General features: G+C 36.6%; 1 protein-coding gene across 2 annotated transcripts in view; it reads left to right on the top strand.

The window, feature by feature from the left end:
• Positions 1-15,305, top strand: part of RPS6KA5 (ribosomal protein S6 kinase A5) — a 181,435-nt gene extending 166,130 nt beyond the window's left edge. Inside the window, exons 13-17 of one of the 2 annotated variants that reach the window (XM_082647796.1) lie at positions 2,049-2,219; positions 5,590-5,781; positions 10,956-11,115; positions 12,479-12,642; positions 14,260-15,305. In XM_082647796.1, the coding sequence (XP_082503922.1) occupies positions 2,049-2,219; positions 5,590-5,781; positions 10,956-11,115; positions 12,479-12,642; positions 14,260-14,499 (927 nt within the window). In that variant the 3' untranslated portion in view covers positions 14,500-15,305. The remainder of the gene's footprint in view (positions 1-2,048; positions 2,220-5,589; positions 5,782-10,955; positions 11,116-12,478; positions 12,643-14,259) is intronic. The other variant, XM_082647797.1, reaches the window with a different exon arrangement.
• The last annotated feature ends 9,822 nt before the right edge of the window (positions 15,306-25,127 follow it).

The following is a 25,127-nucleotide window of genomic DNA, read 5'->3' on the forward strand; positions in this document are numbered from 1 at the left end:
ATCCACACATCCATCAAGGGCTTGGTGGATGACCTTGGACACACCCCTCGGTTTTGCAGCTGTGCCCCTAGCTACTTCCCCCGAAAGACTTTCCATCTCTGACCGTCAGGCCACTGTCAGATCTCAGGACCTACATCCCTAATATTTTACTTATGTGACAAATTAACTTTATTATTTGCTATTTTTATATTCAAGAGTTACTAGAATAGAAACCATCTCATGATGTAATCCTATGTATACCAGTATAAATATATTATCATTCTAATATACAGTTGTTGATAGTTTGCGTTGTTTTTTCCATGATGGTGACACAGTTGCCTAGATCATGCCCGAATCCACCATAGTCCTCTTTTCAACTGATGGGTGAAATTGATTGAGGGTGTGTCTCCAGCCTTTGACTGTACAGCAGTGTAGTTTGTGTACCATGATTTGTGCTTTACTACTCTATTAGTTTCCTATTGCTGCTGTTACAAATTACCACAAACCTAAAACAATACGGAGGTATTATCTTACGGTCTGGAGGTCAGATAATCAAAATCAGCCTCACTGCTGTAAAGTCACGGTGTCAGCAGGGCTGGTTCCTTCTGGAGGTTCTAAGGGACAGCTTATTTACTTCTCTTTTTTAGCTCTGGAGACTGCCCACATTCTTGACTTGTGACCCTTCCATGTTTCGTTCCAGTCTTTTGTTTCCATAGTCCCATCTCATACTGTTGACTCTGGTGGATAATTAAGACAGCCTTCCCATCTCAAGAGCCTTAATCACTTCTGAAAAACCCCTTTACCATATAAGGTAACATCCATAGGTTCTGGGGATTAGGATATGGACATCTTTGGAGGGCCATTATTCAAGCTACTATATATACATTTTTTCACTGTTACCTGCATTTCATTGGTAAGGGTGCTAAAGTTCATAGAGGTAAAGTAACACCCCCAAGGTCATAAGTAAGTAGCAGAACTGGCATTCAGATGCAGGTTTGACTCTAAAACCTATCTCTTAAACCACTATAGGTCTTGCCCCTCATTTTTTTAAAGCTTGCTGGCATATACTTGTAGCAGACCTTTAGATTTGATCTTAATTTGTCTGATGTAGAAACTCAAATTAGCATGGTCTCTAATAGCCTGGGAGCAATTCTCTTGATAAAAGCGTTATTCACCTTCTAGAATTTGCCCACTATGTGCAGGATAATGTCTTTATAATCATCTTTTTAATGAAGCAATTTTCCTGGACTTTGCTAATTCAAAGGGAAGCATACTTTGTTTCGTTTGTTGAGTGACATTGGTGCTATAAGGCATAGCACTTGAATCTGAATATTGATTTGTATCTTTTTTAAACCATTTGTGTTCGTTGGGGAGCTGATGTAATTCCCTTGCTTTTCAATAGCTCCTACATTATTTTCTTTATGGGAATGTATGCAAAACATAGTAAATACATGACTTTTAATACTATTTAATTAAGATAATGCCTTGGGATCAAAAGCAATTATTTAAAAAAAAAAAAAAAGCCCAAAGTGAGTTATGGGTATTTGGCATGGGAATTAACAGGAACACTGAAACTAATCTGTTGAGCCCTAACAGAAGATTTAAAGTGACATCATCCAACCGTGCCTTTTTTAAAAGGTAAATTTGCCATTAAATGTGTGTGTCAGGCCTCCTGGGGGTAGTTGCCCATATTCCATCAGTAATCTATAGTATTTAAAGCAGCCAATTTCACATTATTATCTGTACTAGGTTACACTTTAAGAAGAAAGATATGTACACTTGATAGAGAGGGTTGGAATGGAATTCAAATGAAAGAATTAGTCAAGGAAAGGATATACAAAAATTTCACTGCAGTACTTGAAATTTTCCATTACCAAAATAGAACTCTAAAAAAGTCACATTATCCTTCAACTCTTTCCCCTAAAATATAAGGGTCGCTGTTGACTATTTTAACAAGGGACTATTTAAATTTATTGGTAATAGTTCATAGTCAGGAAATGTTTTATACGTTGATAAGCTTCTACTCCTCTTCGTTAAGGCCCTCCACATTATTCTTCTTTCTTTTCTAGCTTCACACATTTCTAGTGATGGAACTTCTGAACGGGGGAGAGCTATTTGAACGCATTAAGAGAAAGAAACACTTCAGTGAGACAGAAGCCAGCTACATCATGCGGAAGCTTGTTTCAGCTGTAAGCCACATGCATGATGTTGGAGTGGTACACAGAGATTTGAAACCCGAGGTATAAAATTACATGTTTTCTCATATAATGCAATCTAGCATCATTATTAAATATCCCCCAGATATGTGTGGGCTTTTTTTGGGGGGGGGGTTGTTTTGATTTTTTATTTTCAGGGCTTTCTGCTAAATAGATACTTGCAAATATCACGTTTCTTGCATTTTTTTCCTTTTCTATTTCAGTCTAAAATAAATTTGTCTTTTCGTTCGGTCTTTTTTTTTTTTTTTTTTGCCGGCTGATCATCTTGAGGTTATATTTGTAAGTGTGAGAGCCTTTTATGGAAGAAATACTTTATGCAACAATTGTGGACTAAAAATAGCAATGGAAATTTTGTAGCAGAAAATAATGCCCCTGCTATATGTATACCATTTTAGAGGGATTTTAACAGTGTATTTTGAAAGCTTATCTTTTACTTTTGTAATCAAATTGATTAGCTCATGAATAGCAATGTATGTTGTTGTGTTCTAAATTTTTAAATATAAAGCATTGTCTTTGTTTAATGAGTTATGCCATCCTTACATGTGCTTTTCTTTGCTCATGTACTATAATATTTATAGAACTGTGTAGCAATGTAGAAGTAGCAGCTTTTTATATATTTTTTCTTTCAAAAGGTTAAGAAAGAAGGTTCTAACTCTAGAATGATCCCTTTTTAGTATCAAAAATATGAAAATTCCTCCCTTTTAGAAAATCATTGAAAGAATAATGAAAATTTAAAAACAAAACCCAATAATTTATAAAAGAATAACAATGAATCATCCTCTATCCTATGCAAAATTCTATATATTTACTATCTAAAATAGAATTTCAATTTTAACTACCATGTGATTATAATGCCTTAAGTATATTTAAAATAATAATTTGGTGTTTATTTTTGTATTAGATTACAAAAGAATCTTTCTCAAAAAGCACCATTTTTGCCTTTTATTTAAGTACCTTGGATTATTGGTAGGAAGAGGATGTTTTAAAAATGGAATTCTGTGCCTTCGGATATAATTGAGTCCCAAAATATTTAAGCTTCTATGTACTTTCTGTTACTGTTATTCATATTACTCGTAATTAATCAAAAGTGAATTGTGTTTTATGAACTTGCAACTATGATAGCTACCCCTCTGCTTCCTTCATCACAATTCTCGCTCTCCCACACAACGCCCACTAAAAATATGGCACTCTGTACATTGGAGATTTGCTGTCTATTTTTAAATGTGAAAGCATACCACTTAACTGTTTTTTTTGATAGACAAGGAACAAGCATGTAATTTTTTTAATTGAAAAGATCTGTTCCATGACTGTCTAGAATTCATTTTCACATGTTTTATTCTTTGATAACTGGCCATCTGTCACCTTATGAGTCTCAAATGATGCAACTGTCCTCTCCAGCGGAATTGAAATTTGCCTTCCTATTTTACTGAGTAAAAAGATACTCACATAGCTTAATTCTTATCTGCCATAAAGCTTTTCTTTCAAATAATCATTTGAAAAGAAGAATTGTCTGATTATTAAAGACATTCTACTACCGTTATAGTCCTAAATCAACATATATTTTGGAGACATGAAAATGTGCCTTTGTACTAACACTTTCATAATAAAATAGCCTTCACTTTGACTTTTAAGTGGCAGAGTATATTATTTTCAAGCTAAAAGTTTAATCCCTTTCGCATTGATGTAGCATTTTAAGATCTGACTGTATATCTTTTGGTAGATATTTATGTGGTATTCATATTCTGCATAGGCAAGATAATTTCTAGGTGAGAATCAAATAAATTTAGAAGCTGGCTGACATTCTTAGTAAGCTGCTTTGTATTTTTCAAACTGGTCCCCATATTCTTGAAAGATTGAGAAATTTTATCAAATTAGTTTCTGGCAGAACTTGAGACAAGGATAAATGTGGTTTGAATGACTAATTCCTGCCACTTCTGACCATGCACACCCAACTACATTTTGAGAATTGGGAGAGGAGTGAAGAGGGGTGTGCCATGTCTCCTCCATTTCAAGATCTAAGAACAAGGAAGTCCTTAGCTGGTCTTAGTATAGAAGACACTAAAGTCATTTCCAAAGTCTTGTAGGCTCTGGGAGGACAGGCCAGGTGTGCTTCATCCACTGCTCTGTATGTAGCACAGTGCCTTGTGCTGTGGAAGAGTTCAGGGGTCATTTGCTGAGACTTCTCCCAAGTACCCGGTCCATGAACCCCAGCTATGACTTCAGTTGTGGTGAAGCCTTACATTGAATTATATTCACATTTTAATTCCATCACAAATTCAGGATTAGGCATTTTGTATAATAGAAAATTTAAGAAAACTTTTCAGTTAATTTTTTTGCTTCTTTCCTACCACTTCATTCATTTTTAACTTTTGAATGGGGGCCTAGAAGATTTTTCTTCTTTGTATCAGTGAAGCATTCTATGATGTATATTATTTCACTTCAAATAATATTAAAAAGCAAATGGTGTTCCAGAACTGGGGAATAATTTAATGGTCAAAAACGCATAACAGATTTTGTTAGGATGTCTAAAGACAATATAATCAGATTCAATCACTGTGCATACTAGCTTGATGTACTAATAAAAATGTACATAAAAATTTGCCCATCAGTACAGTTAGATTTTTTTAAACAAGTGGTAAATACAAAAGTAATCAGTAAAACCTTAGTGATTGACACGGCTTGGCAAATGATTCAAAATAACAATGTTTTCTGAGTAATAGAGGGGTAATATCCATAAGCATCAAAAATGTTCAAGTATTAACTGTTTTGGAAAAAATATTTCTGAAACATATGTCTCCACCATGTATTCTTTAATAGGCTTTACTAGATATGATGTCTAACTGTTTTATTTATGACTTCATTCAATGGACAAATATTTACCAAAGCATCTACTACATGAGAGAGTCATGAATAAGGTAGACGCACAGTTGCTGGCCTCATGGAATTATGGTCTCATGTGGGTGAAGACATTGAACTAATATTGCAGAGCTGATAAGTGCCAGGAAAGAAAAGTAAATGCTAGAAGAAAATATAATAATCTCCATCTTCTGTTTGGTGGCATCTCTAAATGAGGATTAGATGCCTGAGAGCCAGGTTGGAAGGGAGGTTGGTGGAGGAGGTCGAAGACAGACACAAGCAGAAGGGAAAGCATAGACAGAGAAGAGGCATGGTCCCATTGAAAATGTTCCACATGACCTTGTACAAATTGATGTGATACAGAAAAGTATAAAGCAGAGAGTGACAGTACGCTGACATCCAGGTCCCAGACCCACCCTGTCAGACCTTTCTGTATCTGAATCCAGTGTAAATAGATAGACAGGTAATATTGCATAAATGCATCACCAAGTCCCATTACATTTTAATGAGAAGGTAATGAAGTGTTTGTATCTTGCAGAATTTATTGTTCACTGATGAAAATGACAATTTGGAAATTAAAGTAATTGATTTTGGGTTTGCACGCTTAAAGCCACCCGATAATCAGCCTCTGAAGACGCCGTGCTTCACTCTTCACTACGCCGCCCCAGAGCTCTTGAATCACAACGGCTACGATGAGTCCTGTGACCTCTGGAGCCTGGGTGTCATTTTGGTGAGTTCATATGTCAGGCCGTTAAACCCAGTCAGTTCTCTGATGTCCTCTGTATATCTCTCTCTTTGCTGTTTTTCTTAAATTTGTGAGAAAATTGGCAAATTGGTTTCTTTTCTTTTCAGTAAAAGGCCTGACTGAAGACTATTTCCCTTTCTTAAAATTTACATTGGAGAAAATGTAGGAATTTTTATTTTGGTTTATTCTGGAATATTTAAGGCAACTGTATTTAATGTGAATTACAGTTATGTATATATGTATTTTTAAAGAAGCAGTAGTATATTTTCATAAGATATGCATGTTAGATATAATGTGAAAATAGCTAAGTGACTCATTAATAGAAAAAATATTTTAAAATATATTCTCTGAGATTTTCAGGCTAAAATGTAATTAAGGAATATCACTTAGGATAAATTAACAAATTAATAGAAAAAATTAAAAATATTTATAGTAACTTATAGTAATCGTGGTGAGCATGCTTTTCACAAACTCTCTTTGGATGCCGGGATCAGAAACAGAACATTAAGCTAGAAGAATCTCGGCATGTTTTTTTCTCAAAATAGCTTTACTTTTTCTGCATATAATCTGTAATGCATAATCATAGGGAGAAGTTTTCAGACAACAGAGAAAGATATAAGGAACAAAGTGAGATCACTCGTAATCTCATCATACAGAGATAATATTGTGTAAGCTCTTACTCTCCTCCCATCCCTACCCCCTATTATGTATGCTTTATATCTTTCTACAGATTTCTCTATATATTTGTATATATATTCAGGGTTTTTTTTAACAAATGAGATTATGTTATATATGTAGTTTGATATCTCATTATTTCCTTAGAATAGATTCCTAGGAGAAGGATATATAGATCTTTATTTTGACATATATGCCTGTATTTCCTTCTAGAAGGTTTATCAGATCATGTTCTCATCCACTGTATGTGAATACATTGGATACTATCAATTTCAATTTTAAATTATTTCCTACTGTTATAATTTGCATGCATTTTCTTGATGAGTATTCAGTTTGAGAATCTTTTCGTGTATTTGAACATTTTTATTTTCTCTATTATGAATTGCTGTTTATGAGCTTTGCCAACTTTCCTATGGGGAAATTTTTCTTATGGAAACTTAAAGGTCTATTAAGGATTTTAATTCTTTGTCTGCCATTAATATTGGAAATGTTTTTTCTGGTTTTTCATGTCTTTGAAAACTTTGTAGTAATATGGGGTTTTAATTTTGTTTTTTGAGAGGCTTAAATAGAGAAGTTTTTTTATTTTTATGTTGTAAGATATGTTAGTCTTTTCCTTTGTGGTATCTGGCTTTGATGTCAGATTGTCACTCCACCCCAACCCAAGATTATAAAAATATTCTCTTAAATTTTCCTTTAGAATTATGTTTTATTTTTATACTTATGCACTCCATCTGGGATTTATTTTGGTGTCAGTTTGTTTTCCCCCAATGGAAGCCAGTTGTCCTTGCAGGATGGTTCTTTTATTTTTAAGCTTTATATGGTTTTTATTTCAGCAGTTTTAAGTCATTATTTATAATTTTCAAACTGAAATTACATATTTATGAATATGATTTTTAAATTAAAATAAAAAACTAATTTCTGTAGATTTGAGAGTTTTGTTTGACTTAAACTGATTTCAGTAGCACTCTCCTAAAAAATTCGTCTAAATAAAAAAGAGCCTTTCTTTTTTAGCAATAATATGTTTACCCCTTGTAAAACAGCCCTTACTTAAATACAGGCCAAATATAATTACCATGCTTTTTAAGGTTTGAAAAGACCATCTTAGACATGCAGACAGGTATTCTAGAGCCTCCAAATGCCGTGTCTGTGGAAATAACTTTGTATAATGGCATGGGGAGAAGCCAGGCTTCTCTCTAGATCTAATTGTCAAGTTTTAAACAGGAACAGGGGACAAAGAACAGATTAAATGATACCACAGGAGTACAATCACAACGGCCAGACTGCGGGAAGTTCTGCAGGACAAACGACCGAGTTTCTCCAGCAAATAAATTATGAGAAGAAAATAGCCTGGGAACCTATAGATTAAAAGACACTTAAGAAACAGTGTTTGCATCTTACTTGAATTCTGATTCAAACAAATTCTAATTTCAAATCTATTTATTAAATTCAAACTGTAAATCTAAGTCATACAGATATATTTATACAATGTATATAACACAACTGGAGAAATCTGAATATTGACTGGATATTGGATGATACAAAGGAATTACTGCTAATTGTTTTAGTTGTAATAATAGGTTGTGGTTGTGGTTTTTAAAAATCCTTGCCTTTTAGAGACACGAAATACAGATGAAAAGCATAGTTAGCATCTGCATTAAACTGTCCAAAAAAAAAATAAGAAGAATGCTTTGCAAACTTTTCCATATAAATGAGTGCATATCTCCAGAGGATCTAGATACAAAGCCTGAGCTATCCCATAGTAAGCACAAAATTTTCTGGGGGGGTCGTCTGGTTTGCCTTAGAAATCTATGGCCCTTTTACATGTTGCATCTAATACACATGAATATGGATACTTTAATATGAAAATAATTTATGTTACCCCCATTGGGTAAAACAAATACTTCAGGAAGATGCATCACATCATACCATGCAGCTTTGATTACAACTCAGTCTACGTCATGTATGTGCAGTTCACTGGAAATTCACAGGACTTTAATTAAAATAGAGTTTACACAGTGTCTTAAGTCTGCTCGGGGCCACCATAATGAAACACTGCAGACTGGGTGACTTAAACAACAGAAATTTATTTCACAGTTCTGGAGGCTGGGAGGTCCAATATCAAGGTGCCAGAAGGTTGGTATCTGGTGAGGGCTTTCGCCTTTGGTTGCAAACAGCCATCTGTTCACTGCGTCCTCACATGGCCTCTCTTCAGTGCATGCGCTTAGAGAGAGAGAGAGAGAGTCAGCTCCCTGGTGTCTCTTTTTGTAAGGACACTAATACTATTGGATGAGGACTGCACCCTCATGACCTCATTACCTTTACTTCCATAAAGTTTCTACCTGCAAATACACTCACATTGGGGGTTGGCTCTTTGGCATATGAATTTTAAGGCACACAATGATTCAGAGCTTAACAGACAGTATTTAGAAAACGTAGGATAGGATTATATACTATCCCATAGGAATATATAGCATACCCACAGGATGGAATATAATAACATTTAAAACATATTTCTTCCAAGAGATTTATTCAGGATTTCTTATTTTTTCAATTTCTTCCCCAAATTTTATTGTGAAAATTTCAAACCTAGAGAAAATTTGGGAGAATAACACTGTGAACATTTAAACATGTTGCCACATTTACTTTTCCTTTCTCCCTAATTCCCTCTTGTGTGTGTATACATACATATATATACACACATATATAGAAAGAGATGTATATCTTTATGTATATAGATACTTTCTTATCACACCATTTGCAAACAGTTTGCAGATACAGAATTATTCTTAACAGAAGTTGATTCCTGGATAATCAACTAAACTGTAAGATCTTGGAGTTGAGAGGAGCCCTAAAGTTTGTTTAATTCTAACTCTTCCAGAAAAGGGATCTTTTCTACAAAGTCCCTGTCACCAGTCTCCTTTAAAGATTTCCAAAGACAGAGAATTAGTTTTTCCACGCAAAAGCCTGTTGAAGTATTACACATGCGAGCGGGAAAACTGTAATATGAAGGATATTTTCTTGTACTTGGCCACAAATGTATCTGTTAGGAAGTGGGGTAAGATAAGAAGCCGAGCAGATTTTGGAAAACTACTCGGCAGTATCTACCAAACATACACAGACCAAATGACCCAGCAGTTCCAATCTCAAGGATACAGTCCACAGAAACGTGTATTTTTATGTACCGAAAGACACGTACAAGAAGATATATAGCAGCATGTTTCAAAATGCCCCAAACTGGAAACAGGTCAAAATCTTCCTCAACAATAGAAAGATATTTTAGTCTGGATTCCCCAGAAAGCAGAACCTGACGTTAAAGCTTATGTTTTGTCATGTACCTAAGGACCATAATCCCAGGGAGGCAGGGAAAGAGGGAGAGCAGAGGGTGCACCACTGAGTTGCCACCTACTGTTACCAAGTGGAGCTGATCCCTTGAGTTCGTGGAACCAAGACCTCTCACTGAGCAGACCCTAAGGCTGCAGGAACAGGAAACGTGAATTCCACAAGTGGGTCGTGTGCCCGTAGAATCTAGATATGGGGGACCCAGCACCAGTGGATCAGCCATTGGTTCAGCACAGTCCTAAAGGACAGCACCCCAACCCCACAGGGTATTGTCCTGAGCTGGTGTCTTCACTGAGCTTTTCATGTTCTAACAGGCCAGCTGCACCCAAGTGAAAGAATGCCAACCCACCTGACAAGTAGGCCCAATTTCCTTTCTTCCTTCATCAGTTGATCATCGGGAGCCCCCCTCAGTGAGGCCACAGGTGTGAGTTAAGGAAGAAGCATTGGTGCAACAGAGAGAGGTGATGGGCACCTGTGCGTGTAATTGGCCGTGTCTTCTGGGCCTCCTCGGGGGATTCCGAGTGCCGTGTCCACAGCACAGCGACTGCTGCTGCAGCTTTACGAATCAGTGCATCTGCTGGTCCCAGCACACAGCTTTGTTCGAGCTTCAAAGAGCCATTTCAGCTGACTACTCGTACTGGCTCCAGGTGTCCCTGCCAGGATGTTGGATCCTGAGCCTCAGACAAGTGTTTCCATGGCAATAATTTCTTCTCCGTCAGCCAGGTCTTATGTTCCACACACCCACTCCAGCTCAGCGTCTTCAGGCTCCATTCTCATGTGTGTCCCCTGATCCCTGCTGGGCCATTTTAGCCAGGGCCTGCAATGCCTTTGGCATGTACACACCAACCTGTCAACATTAATACCATCTTCTGAGATGGTTAGAGTATCCCTTTTTTATTCTTCTTATCTGAATACAGTTATCAAAATGGCTTTAAATCTTGATATCATACTAAGCCATTCCTTTTTATAGACAAGTCTGAAATGTGTTGGTTGTTTCAGTGATTGAAGCCATGTAATCTTTTAAACGCAGTAATGCTAAGTGTAATATCTAGGAAATTACGCTAAGTTGGTCATGAAATTACCAGAGTGGCTTTGATGGTGATTTTGGCAGACATTCTGTTTTGCTCCTTTTTTTTTCTTGATAGTATACAATGTTGTCAGGGCAAGTTCCATTCCAATCTCATGACAAAAGCTTGACGTGCACCAGTGCGGTGGAAATCATGAAGAAAATTAAAAAGGGAGATTTCTCCTTTGAAGGAGAAGCCTGGAGGAATGTATCCCAAGAGGCTAAAGATTTGATCCAAGGTAAGAATCTAATGGAAAATTTCATATTTTATATGATGTGTAGTGACTGAAGTGGAATCATACCCATGACATATATTTGTTTGTGAATTACTCAAGGAGTCCCTGTGTGTTCTAAAAGGTTTCAGGCTACTCTGTTCAGCCTTATTTTCTTCTCAGAACACTCTCCCTCACTAATCTTATCCACATTCACTACGTGCACTAGCACTTGGATCCACCAGCATCTCAGTCTCACACCTTCAAAAGGAACCTCTTCCTTTTTACTCTCCTTTCCCCCAAGCATGTGCCTCCTCCTTTCCCCCTCCTTTTACATGGCCACGAAGCCAGATCACCAGGACGGGACCCAGCATCACCCTAGATGCCCGCAACCTCCCTCGCCTTCCGCAGCCAGGCACCCGGTCCTGCGGGCGCAGCATCCCTCCCAGCCACCCCTCCTCCCCATTCACATGGCTGTCACCTTAGTTCTTGTCATCGTCTGTCTCCTAAAATCCACAACATGCTTTCAACTTGTCTCACTTCCTTTCACTTTACGTGTCATCCATCGGCACAGTGACCTTCCTAATAGCCAAATGCAGTCATGCCTCTTTTCTGTTAAAAATCCTTCAGACAGTCCCCGTGAGCTTCAGGTCAAACTCCATAGTGCAGCCTTCACAATTCAAAGCCCTTCACAGCCTGGCCCTGCCTGCCTCTGCTTCCTGTCACCTTCGCTCCACCATCCTCGAACACTTGAATTCCTCAAATGTGCTGAGCGCTCGGATTCTGCTCCCCTTTACACGTGCTATTCCTAATCCCTGAAGAAGGGCACCCTTCTTCATCAAACCCACTACGGCTCATCCCCCAGGACTCGTCTCCTGGGAGCCTTCCAGGATGCTCGCACTCCCTAGGCTGAGTCTTTCCCCTGGGCCTGCCGTGCGTGTGGCTCGTGCTACAGCACTTGTCCTGTAATGTGATGAGACCTGGGTTTTGTCTGTGTGCCTCCCCGCAGCTCTTCTCTGAGTGTCCATCTCCATACCTCCACATTCCCTGTACATGAATGAAGTAAATCTCGGTACTCTTTGTTTTGGGGGAGTTTGCCTGGTCACTAGTGGGAGTCTTTGTTTTAGGTGGTTATTTTCTCCTGATTGGAAAGCCAGCTAGCCTACAGCCTCCAGATATAGGCTACTGTGGGCTTTATTATTAGCATCCGGTATTCACTAGGGGATTTAAATGTACATGAAAATGTACGTAATTATCTTTGTAGGAGGTTGACGCCTTTCAGAAACCATCATGTCTTGTGAACATAATTGAGATCTATGTCTGAGGTTGACTTTAAACTATGTTTGAAATGACAAATCATAAAATAAAAATATCTTATTTATTCCCACAGGACTTCTCACAGTCGATCCAAATAAAAGACTTAAAATGTCTGGCTTGAGATACAATGAATGGCTTCAAGATGGCAGTCAGCTATCCTCAAACCCTCTGATGACTCCAGACATTCTAGGGTCTTCAGGAGCTGCTGTGCACACCTGTGTGAAAGCAACCTTCCATGTAAGGCTCTGGGCTCTGCACTTGTAGGGCGGTTTGGAAAGGGATCAGATAGATGTTCTTACTCTATAATCTATTGCTAAGAGACACCCTCTTAGCAATACAATTTTTAAAATGGGTTCTTTTAATTTTAGATATGCTTTTATAAATCCCTTCATGATATAAACACATTTATAAACAGAAAGTGCATGGGGACCAGAGTCACTGCTAACCCACAAAATATTTATTTGACATTTAGAATGAGTTTGCAAGATGAGGCAGTAGTCTGATATTTGAATAGTTGAAATTTTTGACTTGGTAAGGAAAACAATATGCATACTATTAGAACTTTAAAAAAATTTTGTTTTATTGAAGTATAGTTGATTTACAATGTTGTGTTAATTTCTTCTGTACAGCAAAGCTATTCAGTTATACATATATATACACTTTCGTTTTCATATTCAATTATGGTTTATCACAGGATATTGAATCTAGTTCCCTGTGCTATACAGTAGGACCTTGTTGTTTATCCATTCTATATATAACAGTTTGCATCTGTTAATCCCAAACTCCCCATACATCCCTCCCCCACCCCTTTTCCCCCTTGGCAACCACAAGTCTATATTAGAACACTTTTTCTCTCAAATAAGCTAAATGACTGTCTGTAAAAGCTATAAATAGGCATTAGGAACTAAGGCACATGTGAAGGTCCATTCATTCAAAAATCATTTTGTGCATAATATGTTCTAGAGACTGTGAGGGATAAGAAGTAAATTAATTGGTATTAAGTAAAGACTGTATACTTGAAAGGCTGAGACTGCGTAGCAATAACTGTAGATTCTGCACATTCGTGCCAAGCAGATGCAAATACATTAAGGATAAGGAGCCAATGAGTTAGAGAGAAATTAAATTACTTCTGAAAGGATTATCTTGAGAAAGGAGACAGGATAGCATTTCCTCTTCAGCTGCAGAAATGGATTAAAATATTAATAAACTGGGATCTGGTGAGGTGTGAAGAGATGAACTGCAAGCATTTGAGGCAGGTGATCCAAATCTTCTCAGTGACATATGATGTAAGGTTGTCACTCAGCAATGCCTAAGCTTGAATCTAAGAAAAGTAAAGACAGGCTGCTGTGAGGAGGAAGCCAGGCTGAGGTTTATAGAGCTAATCTTCTCTGCATATATTGTGTCCAAGATGTACCCAGATTGCATTGACGTGGGAGTGGAGATCAGGGGCTCTGTGTTGGGACTTTGTGGTTGGAATTTTAAATCTCAGACACAGAACTAGTCAAAGTGGTGGAGAGAGGTGAGTTAGATTGCTGACATTCTTCAAGAATTTCCAGTCCGTCGGTGGTTTTTTAATTGAGAGGTAGCCCTGCCCTCTTCAAAAGATTTATTAGGATTGTGACTCCTGGACGCCCTAACAGGTGGATTTAAACAGAGCCCTCAGAAACTCTTTCCCATGAGCTTCTGTACCCTGCCCGGAGTTTTGGATACAGTGGTGTTAAGGACCATGTTCCCAGAACAACTTGAAGCTGTGGTTGCCAAGCTTGCCAAACGCAAGTTCTCTATAAGTCATGACGTCCAGGAAGACTTCAGTCCTTTTACCTTCACGGGGGTTCCCCTTGTTTTCTCCCCTAGGCCTTTAACAAATACAAGAGAGAGGGGTTTTGTCTTCAGAATGTTGATAAGGCCCCTTTGGCGAAGAGAAGGAAAATGAAGAAGACCAGCACCAGTACCGAGACGCGCAGCAGCTCCAGTGAAAGCTCTCACTCTTCTTCCTCCCATTCTCATGGCAAAAGGACACCCACAAAGACATTGCAGCCCAGCAATCCTGCCGACAGCAATAACCCAGAGACCCTCTTCCAGTTCTCAGACTGAGCAGCATAGGAACGGTAGGCGCATAACGGGTGATCCATTGTCCCTTCTGCTCCCTCATCGTGCGCCTGCGGCCAGGTTCTGTGCTTTGAAAAACGTGTCCCATTGGTCTCCTTGGAATCTGCCTCGCAGGGAATTTTTTCAGGAAAACCCAATTGGTTATCCTCATCCAAAAGCACTGGACAGAGAATGTTACTGTGAATAGACCACATGTCATACTGTTTAGTGACCTAGCATGGTGCCAACAGGACTGTTTTTGAAAGAGCAAAGATGTCTGTCAATTTAATTAGGGACTGGTGAGATTTGAGCTGCTGACAAAATAAGTCACAGGTTCTTCAGATGTCTGCCAACAAGAGTTCCTCGTACTGTGATGATACCTTTTGCTTCGCCTTGTGGGCATCGTGGGTTTTTAAGAGACTTGCACCCTTTGAACAGTGATTTATCAGCAAAAAAGGTCTGTTTTGAAAAAGAGTCTGTAATGAATTTTATGTGTGGCATATACTTATTTCTTCAGAGAGGATTTTAACTTATTGTTTTTATTTTATGGTTACCTATGACGATAACCTGCTATTATTAATCTTTTTCTAAAAAGTAAAAAAAAAAAAGATATAAGAACTTCAGGTCCCACGCTCTATATTGGGGACCCATCTGAGATGCATGCTAAGCTATGTATGTTTTTAATTTTGCACTGCTCTTTCCTGGCAATTTGTTTTAATGGTTATTGCAAAATATTAAGGTACATGTCTCTGTTTTAAGTAATGTTGCACTTTATAAAAGAATATGAATAAAGCAAGCTATTTCATAAAGTGCACTCTTTAAAGCATATGTACTGTATTTTTGCCTTTCCCCCCCCCCCCCCATTATCTACTTTAAATTTGCCCTCACATCCCCCTTCCACTTTGGATGCAACAAGTAGAAGGGGCCTTGTATAACGTAATCATTAGCCCCAGAGGCACTGATGTGAGGAACACCTAAAGGGAAATCTATTAAACACTGTGCTTATTTGTACACTGTGCTGTGCTGCGGTGAGGCTTTTCCTCCTGTAGTCAGATATTATGTACATAATACTTTAGAATTATAACTATGACTTGTTTTGAAATTTTTCTGTTAAATTGAAATCCAGAAAGCATATTTTATCAACTTATGCAGAGCACTTTTATTGCTCAAAAGTTCTGAATTCATGCCGAAAACAAGTGCTGTGTGCTGAAGACATTTCACTGAATGATTGCTGCATTTTAAAATATGATTAATTCATCCCCTATGCAAAAAAGAAGTGATAGGATTTGTGTGTTGTATTTTGTTTTAAAACCATCACACGAAATGTCAGGACTGAGAAAAGCGATTTTTTGCGATGTTTGCAGGAATCATGCTTAAAAAGGCCCAACATGTTTATTTTGTAGTTTTTGTTAATGATAACCTCTTGAGCATTAGTTTGGAATTAGGCATGATATTTATTTATTCCTTTCTTGAGATAATAGCAGCATTAATTTCAACCAGTTATGAATACTAAAAATATTGCACTCTATGTAATAGTATATTTATTACTGAACCAATGTATATATTAATAGCACAGGCAACAAAAATGGCAAATATTAAACTATTTTCAAAATGTATTATCCTGTTCACATTTTTGTCCATAATGATTATCGGAAATAACTTTTTATACTTTTCAGTGGCCCAAATGGCTACCTAATTCTCACTGAGTCAATGAAAATTTTGTACTCCTAGCTTATGGTCGTTCTTAGTAATGATGGGAAATCTTAGGTGCATTATTACCAAACTCTGTAGCTAATTCACAGAATGTGACCCCATCAGGCACAGGGTTACAATAATCAGAAAATGTCCATTTATATCTATAGTAAGGTTGACTATGTCTAGAAATGTGTTAGTTAGCTCTTCAAGACATTTTTAAAACTGTGCATTCTAGTAGAAGATACTAGTAAAGTATAAACCAAAGGGACTTTGTTGCTAAGGGGAAATGATCCAGAAGAATGGTTGGTATACCCTAATGATTGAGGGTGTAATTGATGCATTGTGAATATTGGAAATCAGTGGGTTTCACTTTCATTTATTTTCATTGCCTCTTCTTCTGGAGGACTTGACAGAAAATGAAATGGTAAAACGGCAGGCAGAGTGAAAGGAAGGAAAGAGAAGCTAATTTATCAACTGGTGAGCCTCCTTGAATGATTTCTAGAATGGGCTTTTGAGAAGAGCTCAGAAAACACTCAGAGGAGTGCCCACTTAGAGGATATCTTCATCCTCACTCTACTTATAAGTACCAGAAAGATGCTGAGTTTGCAGCAGTTATGGTACATGCAGGCTGTTAGTGTCAGTGAATTGCACTTTAAAATTCACAAAGCTTTCGTTTAGTCACATCAAAAATGAACTAAAAAATAATCCATATGAAAATGTTAAATGAAAGGACTCTTTTCTGGTATTAGGAGAAAAATAGAAGTAGATTTAAGAGCAACAAATACACTAAATTCTCTTTGTAACAGTTTTGGAGATAGAGCCAAATCATCCCTTCCCTTCTTCCTTTATTGATTATAGTGGATGTAATTTTCATATCATCATAAATCCTGACTCATATATTTTGTAACTATATATAGCTAATCGGGAGGCAAGAATAAGAAAAGGAAAGTAATAGAGGAAAGACATTTTAAAAGACCAGTTTCTTCTAATTACTGTGTCAGATCCTATGGTTGAATGAATTAAATTAGCTGTTTTGAAATTCATTAATTCTTCCAAACCTCTATAAAACAGAAAACCACTGAACCACTGGAACAGAAAATCAAGTCTTCTGAGTTAATTTCAATATCCTGGTCCGTCTTGGAATTACGGATTCAGTTACCCTTGAAAAACTGCCTTTTATTTATTTATTTTTATTTATTTATTTATTTTATTTATTTATTTTTTATTTATTTTTTTTATTTATTTTATTTACTTTTTTATATTACTGCTGATTTCTTAAATAACTATGCTGATATGCTGATAAATAACTGATACGCTGATAAATAACTATTACTGATAAATAAATAACAAATGGCTTTATATAAGATAAGTTATTTTAAAGAAACCTACTAGGATAGCTGTGACTATTTTTTTCAATAAGGGAATTCCTTTTGTATCTCAATTTTTGGAGTATGTTCTCAAATACTTTATAAAAGTATACAATTTAAAGTCTACTTATTCACCTTGCCCACATTTCAAGCACCTGTTATTGTCATATTTATTAAGAACGGGGTACCTCAAAATGGTGAAAATTTCTAAGTTATTGGCCCTATATGTGTGTTAGACCACATTATTACTTAGGGTGTTCTCCCAATGATCAATAACATGATCTGGGTGATTGTATGATCGCATTTCTGATATTTTTAAGATCTAAGTAAATAAGTTAAATACTGATATGCTACTTACACCATAGCAATATAATTATAGATGAGTTATTGAAATATAATGAAATATCTTTCAACTGTATGACTTTTGGACCCTCAAATGTCTTACACCATAACACCCCAATTTCTGGCCTTTAATTAATTTATTTACCCCACACAAGAGTTCCCCTTTATTTGATACCTTTATCTGGCACTAAAATGAATGTAGCAGGCTCTAATAAAATTCAGAATTTAAATTCAAGTTATTATAAAACTCAAGGAATGGAAAAGTAATCATAAGATAACAGATGCATCAAATAAATAGTTTAAGTATAAACCATCCAAAGAAAATAGCTGCTACAGCTGCATAAAGGTTTTATTTGCTGTCTTGTTAAGTAACTCCAAATTGTGGTATTCCTTAGAATGTTTCCCTTAAGGGTAATTACTTAAATGTTGTTTATATGGGGCAAAAATATATTTTCAAGGAGGCAACACTTTTCATCTTAAAAACATTTGGTTAGTCTCATTTCAGTCCTCATCTTCAGCATTTCTTACCTTTGAGATTTCAAGATATTTCTTCTGAGCCCTTTTCTTTGTATGCCCAGCTCCCTGTTATGTAATTAGGTAATTGATGCTTCCCTTCCCTAAGGCAGTTGTCCACTTTTTAGTTCATGAATTTGTGAACTAAGCAGGTGCCAGTATTTTATATTTACCTACTAAAAAGGAGTAAGACGTTAAAGTGGCTCCCAAATATATCTGTCTTGGCTTCTTCATATTAGTGCAAAATAGGTACTGCTCATTGCCAGCCATCTCTTTTCCATTATTCCTTTGAGCACATGGTAAAAAGCTTGATATTTTGTATTTAGAAGGAGACTTGAATTAACAGACAGGATTCTTGGTAGTTATTCTTCAGGCTTAATTTTCCTGGTGTATTTCTGCTGGAATAGGTGGAAGGACATTTTGTAATATTTTTCTACTTAGAATACTGCTTAGGTTGTCCTAAGGAGTTGAATACTTCAGATCGGTCAAGTAGTATTCAATATAGCAACGTTTCTCCAGAGCACAGGAAACTGGGATAATACTTAACATGATGTGGTTTCCATTTAATCTTCTCCACTGCATAACATTTTTAATTTGTACAGTTATGTAAAATTTGTCTCTTCGCTAAAAAAAAAAAAAATCCATTTTAATTCTTGTTCCTTCCCATAGGGAGCAGTTTTGATCTTTTAATTTATGTTTTGAAGTCCTCCTATGTTGAAAAAGAAGAATAAAACAGAAAGAACAACCCCCCAAAATGTCATGACTTAGAAAAGGAAATTTAAGTTGTATGAGCAGAATACTACAGGTTTATTTCCTGGCATTTCTGCTTGTAGATAGATTGGAAAATCACTGTTTCTCTTGTCTTACTTGTTCTAAAATTCAGTAAGGTTGAGGAACTTGACATTCTTAACTGCAGTTTTATTTTTGACTGTGTGAGAGGCTGGTCGAGTAAATGTGCACTGTTGTGTTGGAATGGATGTGCGATGATAATCCTCATAAAAGACCTGTTGCCGTAGTAGACATTTGATTCTTCATAACAGTTTATTTTAGGTTACTGTAATGCTCTCCTATTTGCTCAAGTCATAAATACTGGTAAAAGGAGAGATTAAATGTACAATAATTCTCTTTCTTTTGATGGATAAGAAGGGGAATGTAAAGGTGCTACATCACATATAAATTTAATACTTCAGTACTAAAATTTTGAAAACTACCCCTAAAACTTTACTGCATGAATTTTTACAAAGAAGAGGAAACCACATATACACATACTTGGAAGAATTTTGAAAAGACTGGCATTTTAATTTACAGCTTGTACACTTCTGTCTAAAATGGTAATGTATCCTTGGGTGTGGAACCGAAAACTTGTTGAAAATCATCTAAGCTGCAGTAATCTATGTAACTATGTAAATTCTTCCACGGCTTTGCATAAAGATAAGACTTTGTCTTCCTAGAAAGTAAATGGAAGATAAAAAGATGAAAAACATAGTTTTTCCTCTGTTCTATGTGGACAGTTAAGAGTAAAAGTACTGTCATGCCACAACTCAAAGGAAAGCCATTCCTATCCACTGCCGTCTGTGTTGTCTTCATTCACTGCAGCACTTGTACTTTTCTTGTTTTTTTGTTTTCCAGTTGTATGACCACACACATTAATGGATCCCTACACTGGTGTTTCACTCACTACTTCTTAATACGTATCGACTAACATTTATAGGTTGTAATTAAGAGCAGAGAAATAAAGACTCGATTGGGACAGAGAAAGATAAATTTGGGGATGAAAGTTACTTAGGAATAAGAAAATATGATGCTATGTGAGAAAGTGAGCAACCGTACCACTCTGAGACACAAACATTTGGTATGAACGTGGAGAGGGCTACTTTACAAAAATGCTATTTCAATGGCCTATAGATAAATAGCTTTTAATTTGTCTATTGTGTGGATAAATGGACTTATTCAACGTTATACACAAGCTTTGCAATGTAAGGTGGTGATTTTCTTCTAGGAGGCCCATTTGATAACATTTTCCTCTCTGTTCCCCTACCTCCTCCCAAACTTTTCCTACTGCCTTCCACCCAGACCCCTGACATGCTATGGCCAAAGAGACCAGTCAAAATGGAGGACTAACACTACATAAGTAGTGATCATGGTTTTAACATTTTTAATGCAGTATGACGTATAAAGTGTAGAGATCTTAAGTGACAGCTCAATGAATTTTTACGTATATATGCACCCATATAACCATCACCTAGATCAAGATGAGGCTCCCAGTCCATACTCAGACGTAGCCACTGTTCTGACTTATGTCACCATAGAATAGTTTTGCCTGTTCTTGACCTTCCTGTAAATGGAATTATACAGTCTGTAGTCTTCGTGTCTGGTTTTATTTGATCAACATAATGTCTGTGAAATTCACATATGTTGTTGCATGTAGCAATAACAATAGTTTGCTCTTTTTTATTACTCTGTAGTATTCCATCAAATAAGTATAGTATAATTGATCCATTCTACCGTTGGTGGACATGTGGGTTGCGTATAATTTTTGGCTTTTATGTCTATAGATGCCATGAACATTCCTGTACATATCTTTTAGTGCACACATGCGCTCATTTCTCTTGGGTTTATACATAAGAATAAAACTACTAAATCATAGGATGGATGTATATTTAGCTGTAGAAGATATTGCCAAATAGTTTTCAATAGTGGTTGTACTAATTTAAACTCCCACCAAGTGTATGAGAGTTCCAGTTGCTCTATGTCCTCAGCAGTACTTGGTACCATCAGCCTTATTAGTTTTAGCCATTCTGGCAAGTGTGTATTTCTTTGTGTTTTTATCCATTATGCTAAGTGTGTATTTTGTTGTGGTTTTAATATGCATCTCTCTGAGAAGTAATGATATGTGGAATACCTTTTTATATCTTTATTAGCCATTTGGAAATTTTCACTTGTTAAGTGCCTGTTCAAGTCACTTGTTCATATTTATTGGGTTATCTGTTTTTTTCCTATTGATTTGCTGGGGTTCTTTATATTTTAATGATATGAGTTTTCGGTCTGATGTATTATTATAAACATCTTCTCTTTGGTTTGCTTTTCCACTTTCCAAATGGTGACCTTTGATGACCAGAAAGCACTAATTTTTATGAAGTCCAATATACCCATCTTTTCTTTTATTGTTAATGATTTTTGGGTCCGGTTTAATAAATCTTTGCCCCAGTATTATCAAGATATTCTTAAATTCTTCTAAAAGCCTTGTTTTACCATTCACATTAGGCATACAATCTATCTAGCACTGATATTTGTATATGGTGTGAGACAGCAGCCAAAGTTCATTTATTTCTGTAAGAGGATCCACTTGACCCAGCCCCATGTATTGAAAAGCTTAGTGCATTGCAGTTGGAACTTTTACAAAGTCTTCATACCTGATAATGAAAGACTACTAACTTTGATCGTCTTCCAGATAGTCTTGGCTCTTCTTGACCCTTTGCATTTTCATACACATTTTAGAAACAGCGTGTCAGTTTCCTTGGGGGTGGGTGCAGATATCCATTAGGGTTTAACTGGTATTGCATTGAAAATATAGATAATTTCAGGAGAACTTATATCTCCTCAATTTTGGGTTTTGCAATCCATAGATGTGGTATATCCCTCTACTTACTTAGTCCTCTTGAATTTGTTTCAGCAATGTTTTAAGATTTACATGTAGTGGTTAAATCTATTTCTGGATTTTTGATGTTTGTATTTTATTAGCTAATTCTTTTTTGTTAGTAGATGGAAATATAATTGATTTTTTATATTGCCTTTGCATCTAGCAACCTTACTAAATTCACTTCAATTATTATAATTCTGTAGATTCTTTTGTCTCTTCATTTATATATACAACCATATCTTCTGTAAATAATGATAGTTTCATTTCTCCCTTCCCAGTTTTTCTTTTCTTACCTTATTGCGTTTACTAGAACTTCTAGCAAAATGTTGAATAGAAGTGGTAACAATGGACCTCTTTGACTTGTTCCTGAGCTCAGAATAAGAATTCAGTATTTCACCATTCAATATGATGTTTGATATAAATTTTAAAATAGATACCATTTACCCAAAATTTTTTACTCCCAGCTTTCTGAGAGTTTTTATTAAATAGTATTTCTATTAAGATGACCATGTGACTTTTCTCCTTTATCCTCTTATAGTGATAAATTACATTAATTGATTTTCAAATGTTGCATTCCTGGTCATGGTGTATTATTTGGTCATGGTGTATTATTCATTTCATATATCATTGGATTCAGTGTGCTAATATTTTGCCTAAGATTTTTGAGTTGTCTTTTATTTGGGGTATCTAGTCCTTTTACAGTTAATGTGATTTCTGATTCCTGGTATTAGATCTACCATCTCAGTTTGTTTTTTGTTTGTCCCATTTCCTCTTTGTTCCTCTATTTCTCTTGTTCTGTTTTCTTTTTTAAATAAACCAAGTACTCTCTGTTACCCCTTTTTTCTCTAGTATTTTAGTTTGTTGGAGATTTTTAAAAAATTCATTTAGCAGTTGCCTTAGACTTTTACTTCTATCTGGGATTATTTTCCTTCTGCCTGGAGAACTCTCTTTAGGATTTATTTTAGTACCAAGTCTGCTATCAATGAATTATCTTAGTTTTTGTTTTTTGAAACTTTCTTTTGCCTTTATTTCCTTTTGTACCACATATATTGAGATAAAATTCACGTAACATACTATTCACCCTTTAAAAGGGTACAGCTCAATGTTGCCTTTATTTTTGAAGGATATTTTTGTAGAATCTATTGATGTTCTTCCTCAATACTGAAAATTCTTAACCAATCATTCTTCAAATAATTATTTCCAATCCATTCTCTGTTTCCTCTTTTCTAGGAATCTTCCAAACCTTTACACCATGTTCCATATATATCTTACAGTCTTTTCTGTGTTTTCCATCTTTGTTTCTCCCTCTGCTTCAATCTGTGTAATATTCACTGACCTGCCTTCCAATTCAGTTATCCTGGATCTAATGAATATTAATTTTAATTTCACATATTGTATTTTGGGATCTAAAATATGCATTGACTCTCTTATGGACTCTAGGTCTCTGCTGGAATTCTTAATCTTTTCCTCTATATTCTTGAACTTCTTAATCAAAGTAATTTTAAACTTCTTGTCTGATAAATCCAGTGTCTGAATTACTACCTATTGGTTGTTTCTATTGTCCATGTATATTTCCTCTTGTTTTTCAGTCATTTGGGTCTGTTTCTTAGGATGCCTAGTAAGTTTACCTGAATACCGTACGTTGCATATATAAAAATTGTGGAGGCCCTGAATGATATCTTCCTCCTAAAATGGTTCTGTTTTCTTCCAGCAAGTAGGTAGAGTACAGGCAGATCACCATAAGCCCACTGAGGGTTGATTTTAGATTTTGTTAGGGCTGGTTTCAGTTTTTCCCTTATTCCTGGCACATGGACTCTCTGGGTTCTCAGTTGAAAAGCTGGGGTGTTTATTGGGGCCACTTCACCTTGGTGGCCTTGAACTCCAGCCTCTCTCTCCTCAGCACCAAGTTTTGCTCACCTCCTTAGCCTCCCAGTTGCTGCTGTTTGCTGAGTTTCTGAAGGTCTCACCTTGTGCACATGGTTTAGGATTGGCAAACACTTCAAGAGGAAGCATTTCAGGCTCACTTTCCTAAGCTTTTTCCTAAGCTTTTGTCCCTCATGTCCTAGCTACTTTGGTAGCCCAAACTCCAACCTTTGTTTCTTTTTTTTAAAATTATTTACTTTTATTTATTTTTGGCTGCATTGGGTCTTTGTTGCTGCGTGCAGGCTTTCTCTAGTTGTGGCGAGCAGGGGCTACTCTTCGTTGTGGTGCGTGGGCTTCTCATTGTGGTGGCTTCTCTTGTTGTGGAGCACAGGCTCTAGGCATGCAGGCTTCAATAGTTGTGGCACATGGGCTTAGTACTTGTGGCTTGCGGGCTCTAGAGCACAGGCTCAGTAGTTGTGGCACACTGGCTTAGTTGCTCCGCGACATGTGGAATCTTCCCAGACCAGGGCTCGAGTCTGTGTTCCCTGCATTGGCAGGCGGATTCTTAACCACTGCGCCACCAGGGAAGCCCCAACCTTTGTTTCTTCAACCAACTGGGATTGCTGCTTTATGCTAGGCTTTATTTCCTTGTGTAAATTTTCAGTGCCTCCAGAGAAGGCAGAATGAATGTGGAGCTCACCCCAGTGTGCTTTCCTTCTTTCAGAGACTACAGCTCCTTAGGTTCTGCCTACATCAGTTTGCTCCCTGATGTCCATAAGCAGACGTTATGTATTTTATATAGCTTTCATTGTTGTTTTCACTGGGAAAGTTAGTTCCAATCACAAGCTACTCTACTGTGGCCAAAGCAGAAATCTGGTAGTCGTCATTTTTAATCACCATTGTTATTTCCCCACAGTACCTTCTGGCAGTGAGAACTTGGTTGTTACAGGTTCACATGGGAGGTTGTCACAGGTTCACATTTATAAATTTGTTCCTTCATGCACTAAACATTTTTTGAGCTCCTGCTTCAAGCCAGGTACTATTCTAGACACAGGTAAGATAACAGTAAGTTAGATAAGATCTCTGCCTCTTGTTTTAAAGAAAGGCCACTAAATGGTTTCTGTCCTGCTTGTACTAATTAAAGACTTTTCTTATGTGTGGGTGGGAGAAAGACTGAGACTAAGACTTTGGATGACAACACCTTCCTATTTTAT

This window comes from Grampus griseus, assembly GCF_964374135.1.
Source record: "Grampus griseus genome assembly, chromosome: 2".
Taxonomy (NCBI): Eukaryota; Metazoa; Chordata; class Mammalia; order Artiodactyla; family Delphinidae; genus Grampus; species Grampus griseus.